Genomic DNA, 12,137 nt, shown 5'->3' with positions numbered 1-12,137 from the left:
ATAGATGTTCAGTAGGAGAACAGGGGATCAAGGTCCCGATCGGACATTTCCAACTAAAGCCCTCCGAACCCCGTCACTCCAATCGTCAAGGTAAGTACTATCAAACCCCCTCTATTTCATTACAATCATTCATACATCCATACGCGCATTCATCTCATACGCCTGAACCCCCCGGACGGTTAGGGCATGAACTGCCCGGGGGCTCGGGAACTAAGCATCGCACGTGCAGCGAAACACACCAGAACGCTCCATGTTGCGCCACGAAGTGGCGGTTGCCTCATTCGACATAAGCAAACAACAGAGCCAGGGGAGAAAACCATAGATGAGCACCTTGCGGCCTTCGCCCGGTCTGGCAAACCGGGTCATCTCAACCTTCTCGTTCGATCCTAAACCTCTCGCCAAGCCCACAGAATCTCCATCGAGGGGAGGCCATTAGGCCACCCGGGTCGGTCTCCGAAACGACCTAGGCATCTACCGGGTTATAGGTAAAGGAGTAGTGGAATGTCATAAGAGGGCTATGCCGACCCCATCACGAACAACGGACCCGGATTCTGCTCAATCACACCCGTTAGCGAGCTCACTGAGCTAGTCTTCGAGCCCGAGCGATCGGGACAGGCGATGAAACTCAACCCCTCTAGTTGTGAGGAACCGGATGGGGTAGCGCAAAATGACTCACATCGACCCCCACGAAGGCCCAATAAGGCTCGGGGGCTCAAATGCCAAAAACCTTGGGACCGCGACTCCGAACTCGCGTCGACAGGATCTATGACATCTGGCTATGGCTTGGGACCGCGACTCTGAACTCGTGTAATAGCTTCACTTCCGACAAAAACCCTGGGACCATGACTCCGAACTCGCGTCGATAGGATCTATGACATCCGGCTATGGCTTGGGACCGTGGCTCCGAACTCGCGTCGATAGGATCTATGACATTCGGCTACGGCTTGAGACCACGACTCTGAACTCGCGTCGACAGGATTTATGACATCTGGCTACGGCCTGGGACCGTGACTCCAAACTCGCATAACGGCTTCACTACTGACTGCACTCCAAAAAGCCCTGGCCAGGGACCACAACTCCAAACTCACAAACAACTAACTGAACTAACTACCTCGGCTACCCAGGTCGCACCAACATCAGGACCCATGGGCTTCGTCTCGTCCATCTCCAGAACTAAGCTATCTCCGCTCAACGGCGCACACCGACGCCAGGGTTTGTCTCAAACTAAACTTCCTCGCCCGATCCCCAGCGCACACCGACACCGGGATCAGTAAGTTCTGTCTTGATCTAATCCTCACGCCTAAAAACGCCTTAGCTGCACAACGATGCCGTGGTTAAACAAAATTCCGTCTCAAAACTAAAAACACGCACACCCACGAGTGCGCTCGCGCACACCCACCAACACGACACAAAACCTCTCCCGCTAACAACACAGAAACCCCCCAGCCGGTTCCACCTGAACCGCCTGGGGGCTTAGGGGCTACACCCGCGGGTGCGCTCGCGCGCACCCTCCGGCAAGACAAAAATCCCCCGGATGATTCGGCTCAAATCGCCCGAGGGCTCGGGGGCTCCTGTCAGGTTCATAAACCTGGGGTCCCTCGGGGACCGGCTTCCACGCCCGAGCTCGGCCTAGGAAAACAACATGTAATTCATGGGCCGGCCCAAGAGTCTAAAACACAACGGACCGGAAGGGCAGTCCGGTCGCCGACCGGAAGGTCTACCCAAAAGAACAAGCGCCCGCTCGTCAACTTCTTCGGCCCACCTCTCCGACCAGAGCACTCGCTTCGGACACCAGCCGTCTCCGAGCGGTCTCTCCAATCGGAAGGCCTGGCCCAAAACACTGCTTCCTACTCTGACCCCGCGACTCCGACCCCACGACCGGGGCTCGTGGGAACCCTGCTCACCGCTCTTCTCTGACCGGCGCACTCAGAGCCGACTGGAGCCATCCGACCGGGGGCACCCCGATCGGTAGGAACCAGAAGACATGCGGAGAAAGGCAAGACAATGCTCACAAGTCAAAACCACTGTACCAGGGACCATACCCTACACGAAACAGTACTCTGCAGCCACCATCTCCCCCTACAGTATTGTAGGGGGCGCTAAAACTACCATACGGTAAGCCCCCGTGTGTCTCTGGACATCGATCGCGGTATGGGTACCAGGATTTGCCATACCGGGTGAACATAGCGCGACTCCCCACATGCCACTAGGCATCAAATAATATTTGTAGGTACCGGCGTTCATCCTTCCTGAAGAAGATAGCAAGACCTCACGTGTGCATCCGACATTCTACAACGATCCAGTCTTCATCAACGTGGGCAACAAGGCTTAGAAAAATCCGCACTCTCTCTCTCGCTTATAAAGCCATCCCCTTCATCTATAAAAGGGGATACGCTCCCTCCAACAAGGGACGGACTTCTTCAAGTTCAGAGTTCCTCCGATCGACATCAACGCCCCACAACCGCAGAACCACCAAGTTCCGACCGCAACCCTTCCTGTCGGAGCCAACCGAACCTCTTGTATACCCCATCTTTCTCTCTCTCGTTTGTAACCCCACTGTAAACTTCGAGCACCTGGGCTCAGGAATAAAGTCATTGACCGACCCCGACTGGACGTTGGGCACGTTGCCCGAACCAGTATAATCCTGTGTCATTGAGTGCTAGGCCATCTCCGATCACAACATACAGCAAAACTATAAATATTCACTAGTTGGTCATTTTCTGCACCGACACCCACCAACCACTGATTGCGGTGCTCACATCCAAAAGCACAGGTAGCCTCATCCCGGAGATGCTCCCATGTAAAACATGATTTTAGATAGCAGCAAAGATGTCTTCCAGTCTTAGAGGCCCCATTACACAACACACATACGTCATGGTGAGGCTAACCCTTAATGCCAATTTTTTCGCGGTTAGGAGGATTTTATCTTGCACTAAAATCCAAGTGAAGAATTTGTATTCGTTTTCCGCATGTGTTTTTCAAATTAAGTTTAGTTTGTGAATAGATTAGGAGCCTTGAATTGCGCCTTGTATGCCAACTGAGTGGGAATATTGCCCATCAGTCGTCCATCTCTAGCTGATGGAATCTCGCACTCTAAGTTGTAGATGCACGTCTTGCAACCGAATTCCCAAGGCAACAAATTCTTCGATCTGAATTGTGGTTGTTATTTTGTTCCCTAATTCTTGTTCCACTAAAACTTAATATGCCGACATATTAGGAGCCTTATTATGCCTTAGTACATCCTAGCTAAGATTATTAGGAGCCTTATTAAAGTGCCTTATAACTTAATATGCCAAGATTATGATTTAATATGACTTATAACATCCTAATATGCCGACATATTAGTAGCCTTGTTAAAGTGCCTCATGGGCTTCTTGAGGCCCTCTAGAAGGAGTTTTCAAATACTTTGATTAATACTTATCATAAAAATCTAATGTTCAAACAGTTACTTCTTCTACTCCTTTGTCCCTGAATTTTCATTAAAAAAACGAGATGAATATGGGAAATAGGATATCAGGAAAAAAAACTGAAAGCACATCATTTCGTTATTACCATATTTTTCATAATTATGAAAATGGATGGGGCGGGCAAGTATAGAGAACAGGACGGAACGGGATTTGTAATGTCCATTTTCATCCCAACAAATTAGGGTCAATTGGTCAATATAAACGGTTATTTTCTAAACTTCAGGGCCCTTTTTCAGAATATTCAGTAATCGTGATCCGAAACAAGGGGTTTTCTGCAACTGATGGGTCCCGGTCCGGCGAAGGCACTCTCCGCGCCGGCGACCACCGCGGGGCGCCGCCACCGTGCAGGCGTGCACCCCGCAGTCCCGCACTCTCCGACTGCCATGCCGCTCCGTCAACAGCTCAGGCACGTTGCTTTGACCGCGGGATCCCGTGAGGGCGGCAGGGAAAACAGGCCTGATGGGCTGGTTCTTTTGGGCTTCAACCGGTGTGCGCCGACCCTGGCCCACCTGGACTGTAGCTGGTCGTGGCCCGGCCCGTCGCCGGTGGCAACCGAGCTGTGTGCCACACACAGACACAGCAGCAACGCTGCAATTGTGCAATGCAGAGTTTCTTGCCAAGATTCAAGCATGGTGGTTCCCATCGGACCTGACCGACGAACCATGCATGTCATGGCACCGGCCGGCTCAGTTTTTGGCAAGATTCAAAACATTTTACACCTGCTTAAGGTTGCAGCCTCGCCATTTGTGGATACTACTGCACTGCACGCAGCCATACAATACATCTAGAGCTAGCTCTTGCAGCCCCAAAAGAAAGAGAAAGCAGAGAGAGAAGTTAAAATGCCATCTTTGTGTACAATACACGCGGAACGTACGTCTTGATGCACGTTCCCAAACCCAAGCAAGCCAAGCACGCAAAGAGAAAAGAAGCTACTACTAGCTAGAAGGATCCAACTACAGCTAGTCCCCAGCTTTGTGAAGGTACGTCCTCCATCTGTACTGCATACCACCGGCCGGGCGATCGAGATCTCGAGATATATGGTGGAGGTGGCCGGTGAGACTAGCGATCGATCGAGATGCTAGTAGCTGCTGCATGATGGATGAGCAGATACTGGAATTGATCAGAAGAAGGCGTAGGAGTTGTTGAACATGAGGGTGGTGGCGGCGTAGGCGCTGAGCAGCTCGTTGTGCGGCGACCATGGCTCGGCGCGGAGCCCCACCCGGCGGAGCGCCTTGAGGATCTTGCTCCGGTTCACGCACCCCGTCACCACCACCTTCTGCAGGCTCGCCTCCACCTCCACCCGCTCGATCCCTGGATGTCCATGATCTATGACGTCAGGGGGCAGGCTTTGGGTAAAGAAGAAGGAGCTAAAGGACGTTCATAATTCAGATCTAGCAGCTAAATGGACATGGACGACGACGGCAGCAGCAGCTACTGTCGATCGTACTGGAAATGATCTGCCAGCTGCCTGTATATGCCGGCCCCTGGCCCCAGGCTGGCTGGCTGGCTGGCCGGAATGGGCTTTATTAGCTGAAGAAGGCGCTCATCAGGTACGTACCTTTCACTTTGGACAGGCATTTGCGTACCCGCTTCTCATGCAATGCCACCATCTCCACTTTCAGCTCCGTGCTCTGCGAACGCCAGCAATCAGGAAATGCACACAGGGTTGTTATTGCCATGCCTTTCATGCATGCATGCATGTGCAGTCCTAGCTTAATTGCATCGCATTATTGCATTGCTTGCGAGTACATCCATCATGCAAAGGAAAAGCAACACTGCAGATTAAAGTGTGCTAGTATATATCTCATGATTATGATCATACTGATTCACTGTTTCAGCAGAAGCTTGCACTTTTTGCTACCTGCTTGTAGGCGTGTACGCCTAACGTCTTGTTGCATTGCAATGCAGGCGGCTAAACATGATCATGCGCGTAGTATATGTTGCTGCATTATATATGTACAGTTTCTGATAGGATTAACTATAATAACCGATGAACGACAAAAAGTTTAATGTTGAGAGAGACCAGAGACAAAAACCAAAAAAGAAAAGAAAGAAAGAAAAGCCCATCAGAAACTAGTTGGAGTTCTTTATATGTTCAACATTAAGATCGTCTGAACAAATTCCTTTTTCCCCCGTTGAGATCGTCAATAATTGAACCCATAATAAAACATCATTGAATCATCACAACCTTACATGAACAACCAACCTATATAACATGTTAACACACATATATATATGCACATTTATCAGACCATGAATTCCATTGAGATAGAATGGAAGCAATCCCCCATACCTCCATGGAAGATTGGAAGAAACCGGCGGTTGGGTTCTGTCTGGTTGATGATGCTATACTATGCTGCCGTCTGGCCGGCTTTCGATCGATCGGAGACGGGAAGGAGAAGAAGAAGGGAATAAGACGAGAGCAGGAGCAGCCTTCTTATAGCGGCAAGCAACAGCAGCAGCAACCCTAACAAAAGGCCAAAAGATCGAGCAGGGGGCAGGATGTGATGAAGGGAAAAGGTTAAAGACGGTGCTCAAGAGATTCGTTCCTGGCTGTTGTTATTGCAATCTAGTCTAAATAAGCTAAGCTATAAGTCCTCTACGACCCTACCTAATTATGTGCATGACACAGTGACCTCCTCTGCTTTCTCAAAGGCAACCCCTAGGTCTTCATTGGAGAAGAGCGACCGGTGGTCTCATCGATCGAGGCCCTGGCTCTCTTCTTGCTCATCCTTCCAGCCACTATAGTTTACTTGCCGAGCTCCCTTCTCAATGGTCCATGGCTCATGCATGGCACGAAAGGAGAGGTTGATCTCCAACCCTCTGATCGACTGCGGTCAGCTTCTAGAAACGGTGCCGCACATGTGTGTCAGCATTGAGTCCATGGTTAAGAGTGATTTGGCCGTAGAGGATCCTGGTATGGCCTACGATCGATGACATGGACAAGGACGGACGGACGCCATTGACGAGTCCAAGCAGCTCGCTTTTCGCGGTGTCGGGCAGAGGCTGGTGCAGACGTACAGTTTGGAATGTCTGGAGATCTGCAGGAGTGACCTAGCTAAATGTGGAGTGACCTAGCTAAATGTGGTTACAGCTTACAAAAAGAGCAAAAGCGCAAAAGGTTAAAGCGAGCCACGATTGAGGAGGTGAGGTGATGACTGAATGGAGAAGAAAAAAGAGGGCGACGAGACAGCAATATGGACCGTGACGCAAGTTTGGTATTCTTGCGTGCCCCCTGCTGCTGTGCCTGTCTGTCTCCACACGGCACACGCATGAACAGGGACAGGGGACAGATGAATATTCCCTTCTCCTTCAAGAACACCATGACGCAACTCATTATGTATGTAGCAGTTGCAGTCTAACTGCTAGTGCCTGTTAACCTCTTTTTTTAGTTTGCTTTCAGTTGACTCAATCACTCAAGAGAGAGAGAGAAAAAAAAAGAAACAGGATATACACTAGTATATATGAAAATGGTGAGCTACCTCTCGCAAAAATAGAAAAGAAAAGAAATGTGAGCTACTGGAGCAGGTGTATTGCATCACAGTGATCACATTCACATGCAAATGCAATGACACCAAGGTATAGTATATAACCAACAGATTAAGCAACTTGTCACTAGCAGCTACACGGTTCCATATATTCATATCACTAAATAATTATATAATAATCATCCTCCAGATTAAACCCAGCTATGGAGAGATACCTTTCCAAAACTTTATGCTCTGCCGGACAAAACTCACTCAACTCTCAGACAGATTATACACTTGTTGGAGAGAAAAAAAAACGAAGGGGACGGCCTGCTGACAGGCCAACTAACGCCTATGGCGATGCATTCCTCGCCGCTAATTCAGCTGCAATTCTGCAAATTCTCTTGACCTGACCATGCATCTCTGCTAATCTCAGTAGCTGGGGAAGAGATCCTTGAGGTGGACGGCGAAGAAGTCATAGCCGCCGCCGGCTCCGGCGCCGCGGCGGCAGCCCTCCTCGTGGCAGTTACCGTCCACCTTGCGGAGGCAGCCGAGGTCGCTGCAGCTGATCCCCGGGATGACGTGGCCGCCGAAGTCGTCCCCGGTGGCGGCGTGGTGGCTGCACGTCTCCACCGTGAGGTCGTCCAGGGTGCCCTCCCGGTACACGATGAGCCCGTCCTCCTCTGGGCTGCAGTTCCGCATCGGCCGGAACACCTTGTCGAACGCCCGGTCGTGCGGGCTCGTCACCGGCATCAGCCTGCCACGTACGCAAGAACGGTGAAACAAAAATAAATCAATGTTCTCGCAGGAAAAGAAAAAAAAAACGAAGACCGTGCATGCCGAACTGGGCTCTGATCCCAGGCCCAACTACAAAGTGTCAGCCTGCATAACTTTCATTGCAATGTTTCTAAAGGGCTGGGCTGATCGGGCCTGAAAAAAAAAGCCCAACGCTAGGATGCCAAGTGCCCTCAAAGTGTAAACGAGAAAGATTGCCTATAAAACACTCGTAATTCGTTTCCACACACAAAAAAATCGCCTATTTAAACTCTTTTTGGACCATTTCACCAACTGTATTTTTGGACGATTTCACCAACTGTAAAATACTCGAAAACTCAGAATCCGGTAGCCTGTTTCTTCTTGTACATTACGTAGTAGCATGGCTGCATCGCTGAGAACCGGTAAAACAGGGCAGTACGTAGTACAATGAACGACAGACCAATTCCATCTAAGATGAAAGGTGGAAAAAAAAAACAAGACAGCGACATTTCACATTTCAGAGCTCATGCAATACCCATCATCTCCTCGATGATACCAAAGGGCTGGGTGGGCTGATAGGTAGCAGTGAGACACCGGACTCGATCTCCGTTGGCAGCTAGAAAGAACGAACAAGCAGCAAGTTTGATGTGACAAACCGAACTTTACTATTTACCACGATCATGCATCTTAATCACATCACGCTAATGGACTGAACGGCCTTCACCTTTCATGTCAAAAATAAATAAATAACAATTACTTGCTTAAAACCCCTCCTCCTGCCATGTTGAGTTGATCCAGTCAGTTTCGCAAACGCGAAAGCGTGAGCAACTTGATTAGCGTCCCACCTAATATCCTATCAAATCCCAATCAACCCTAAAAAAACACGAGCAAATTTGTCCCCCTTTTAGGTTGCTCGAGGATTTCGCGGGATTTCCTAGCGGCCGCTATCAGCGAAATTCGTATGCGATTTAGAAGAAATCGTATCTCTACTAGAGACCGGCACGCCGGCGATGTGTGTGCAGTGCAAGAGAGCGTACGTGCAACAAAAGCTAGGTGCCGAGCGGTCGTAACAAAGCTGAGGCTAGGCGTGTTCCTATCCGGACAGCAAGTAGGAGTAGGCAACAAACAAAGCACGGGAGCAGAGGCGGCGGCGGCGGCGAGAAAAGTCAAACGCAACCAGGGGGTGGGGGGGCCGGGGAGGCAGCGAGACGGCGACGCACGCACCTGACGTGGAAGAGGTTGGAGACGCGGTGGGCGCCGAGGTAGGCCTCGACGGTGCCGAGGAAGGCCTCGTACGTCTTGAGGTGGAGGCCGTCGACGCGCGGGTACGGGAGGCGCGGGCGCGGGCCCAGCCACCGCCGCGGGGCCGCCGCCGCCGGGCTCGCATTGCCGCCGCCCAGGAACGCGTACTCGCGCCACGCCACCCCGGGCCGCTCGCGCTCGCGCTGGCGGTCGTCCTGCTGCTGCTTGGGAGGCGCGGGCGCCGGGGCCGCCGGCAGCGCCACGAAGCCGGCCGCGCACAGGATGGGCTCCAGCTCGGCGTGGGTCAGGATGGGCCGGAACGTGGCCGTGTGCCACAGCGACAGCTTCTTCGCCACCTCCTCGATGGACACCCGCCGCTCCCGGCCCTTGCCGGCCGGCTGCGCCATGGCCGCCGCGCGCCGCGCGTGCGGGGGGGTTTTCTCGGGGTTTATGGTGGCCTGGTGGGTGGGTGGGTGGGTGGATGAAGGAGACGGGGACAGGGCGACGACTCCTCTCGCGTTGTTTATGCGCGGCGCAGAGATTGTCTTCTCGACGAATCAAATCAAAGGCGAGAGAGAATGGCAAGGTTTAAAAGGGGAGGAGGCCGGAGGAGGGCACCGCACAGCACAAGGGGGGCGGTGAGGTGGAGGAGATGGAGATGGAAATGGAGACGGAGACGGAGACGGAGCCGGGCATTGGGATTCTGTCTGCGGCGCATTTTTTTTTCTTCGTCATCAAGCAGCCCGGCCCGGCAGAAACGCTTGCCGTACCAGGACGCCGTGGAGAAACGCCCCGCGTGGCCGCCTGGCGTGTCTCTGACAGGTGGGGCCTCCCTCACGCGCGCTGTGATGAATCATGGTTCATGAATGCCCTGTGATCTGTAACAGGAGGATGAACTGTGCCCTCGCTTGAGTTGTCTTGAATCGGAGGAGGGTTTTAGTTTGAGGGATCCGAGCGTGGTGGACTCTACGCGTTATCGTGTTTGTTGATGGACGACGAGTGTTGCCATATCGGTGATGTTTATCGTTATAGTGCCAGTGGTATAGAATATGTTACAACCTTTAAAATGTATTGGCGCTTACCAAACAAGCATATGCAGAGCCTATTGGACCCTCCCTCGTAGTTGGAATGGCACAGCTCTTACTCTGTGCAGAAGGGGTTTCTATTCGAAACGGCACCGGCGCCCAACTTAATTATATTCTCAAGCTGCTACTTTGTCGTTTATTGAACACGCCGTACCATGTTCTCTGTCGTTTGCCATGAAACGCGGAAGCTCGAGCTCAGTGAATGCTGAGAAGAGTTCATTATGTTTTTAGCAGCAAATCACATTGTTATCGTGTTTATCAATGAACGACAAGTGTTACCATATCGGCGATGCTTACCGTTATAGTGCCAGCGTTATAGAATACATTACATCCTTTAAAATCTATTGTTGCTTACCAAACAAGCGTATATAGAACCTATTGGACCCTCCCTCCACGAGGGGTGGTCCTAGTTGGAACGGCACATCTCTTACTCCCTACAGCTGCAGAAGGGGTTTTTATTCGAAACGGCATTGGCGTCCAACTTAATTAGATTCTCTAACAGCTGCTTTGTCGTTTATTGAACATGACGTACCATTCGCAATGAAACGCGGAAGCTCGAGCTTAGTGAAGGCTGAGAAAGGTTCATTCGTAGTAAACGTAGGAGTTGCCTTACTCGTAGGAGACAACTCTATGTACGAATGGGTTGCTTGGATACATGTCCGGAAATCTTGCTTGATCCTGACACATATCAATCTTAAACATCCATTTTTTACGGTCTCGGGTTAGATGCATCTGGTTGGGCTAGTAGAACCCCATACCAGATCGAGCTCCATCTAAACAAGCCTATACTAACCTTCATGTGCCTAGATAGGAAAGAGAAGGGTTAAAATCCCAAAAACAGGCGGAGCCCACAGGTCAGGGGCACGGTGCACACTGATATGGCGCAAAACCGCGTGTGCTCCTAGCCACAGCCGTGTTCCAGGGCGGCCCTTCGGTGGGGCATCGATGGATGGAAATGGAACGCAGGCAGGCAGGCAGGGGGCGCAGGGCACGCGAAGGCAACCAAACACATGCCACTGAACCGGATCAGTTTCGCTTCAGTTTTGTTTACTCCCTCGCCACAAGTGCCCGGCAGCGACAATGATCCCCGCCTGGCCTGCACGCTGTGCACGCCGCGCCGCCCTAGCGTGGTCTGCTGCTGCTTCTGGCTGACGCTGACGCTCATGCTCCCCGCCCCGGCCACGGGCCCAACCGCGTCTCCGCGGCAGTTCTCATTCGGCGCCGCGCTCGCTCTTTCCTCCCCGGGTTTTCGGGGCCCTCTCCACCTGGGCCGACGCGCCGCCTGCCTCGCGTGTGGTGGTCTTGTGCCCCAACCCCGTGTCGCGTTTGCTGGTGGTGGTGCGCGCGCGGTTCCTCGTGTAGGGAGAGAGCAGAGAAAATGAGAAACTGCCCCAGGAAACCGCGAGAGGAACCGCGGCCGCCCGCGCACGACGGCACGAGGCGCCCGGTGGCTACCGGAGGCGAAACGGCCAGTGCTGCTGTGCACCTGCTGCTGGATTGGCATTCGCGTACCGGAGGCGGCGTACGTTCTAATTGACCATATGGATGGAAGTCGTGATCGGTAACCGGCTGACAGTAAACCATAGAATTGGGCATTTGAGTAGAATGAAGCCTATAACTATGAACCAAGGTGTCGACAAAGGCCGCGTCAAAGAGCGGGTTAGTACTTGCTGGCACCGAAGGAATTGAATAGGACTCGTAGTTAAGTAGTAGTATTAGTAGTGTATCGTCTATAGATTTGAATAGAACTCATCACACAATTATGACCTGTTTGTTTGGCTGATAAGCTATGGCTAAAAATACCGTTGACTGATTTATTGTGAGAGAAAAAATATTGTTCGTTGATAAAAAATACGGCTTATAAGAGAAACGAACATGAGGTAGCTAAAGCATGCTCCAATTACACTATGTAGAACGGTGCCAAAGTAAGGCAGGAATCAAATGTGAATAATCTGTCAGGGAGTTGATATCATCCAAGGCACTAGCCAAGTAGCTAGTGATTTTGACTTTACCGTTCGATGTTTATGTGTTTGTCTTTTATTATTTGGATACTTGTACTAATAGCCAAAAATATATGACGCGTTTGAAGTACTTTTTGATAAACATTTTAGTAAAAACGT

General features: G+C 51.4%; 2 protein-coding genes across 2 annotated transcripts; both read right to left on the bottom strand.

Annotated features, from left to right (window-relative positions):
- Positions 1-4,195: 4,195 nt before the first annotated feature.
- On the bottom strand, positions 4,196-5,904 carry LOC136498865 (heavy metal-associated isoprenylated plant protein 44-like). The gene is made up of 3 exons (XM_066494581.1): positions 5,761-5,904; positions 5,026-5,098; positions 4,196-4,778 (listed from the first exon to the last, which is right to left on the bottom strand). Exons 1-3 carry the CDS (start codon positions 5,764-5,766, stop codon positions 4,588-4,590), a joined length of 270 nt encoding a protein of 89 aa, XP_066350678.1. The 5' UTR covers positions 5,767-5,904; the 3' UTR covers positions 4,196-4,587.
- Positions 5,905-7,084: 1,180 nt separating this feature from the next.
- Positions 7,085-9,744, bottom strand: LOC136502075 (uncharacterized). The gene is made up of 2 exons (XM_066497564.1): positions 8,915-9,744; positions 7,085-7,691 (listed from the first exon to the last, which is right to left on the bottom strand). Exons 1-2 carry the CDS (start codon positions 9,337-9,339, stop codon positions 7,367-7,369), a joined length of 750 nt encoding a protein of 249 aa, XP_066353661.1. The 5' UTR covers positions 9,340-9,744; the 3' UTR covers positions 7,085-7,366.
- Positions 9,745-12,137: the final 2,393 nt, after the last annotated feature.

Source organism: Miscanthus floridulus, chromosome 13, assembly GCF_019320115.1.
Source record: "Miscanthus floridulus cultivar M001 chromosome 13, ASM1932011v1, whole genome shotgun sequence".
Taxonomy (NCBI): domain Eukaryota; kingdom Viridiplantae; phylum Streptophyta; class Magnoliopsida; order Poales; family Poaceae; genus Miscanthus; species Miscanthus floridulus.
Note: the sequence above shows the minus strand (reverse complement) of the source record. Positions and strands in the feature narration are given on the sequence as shown.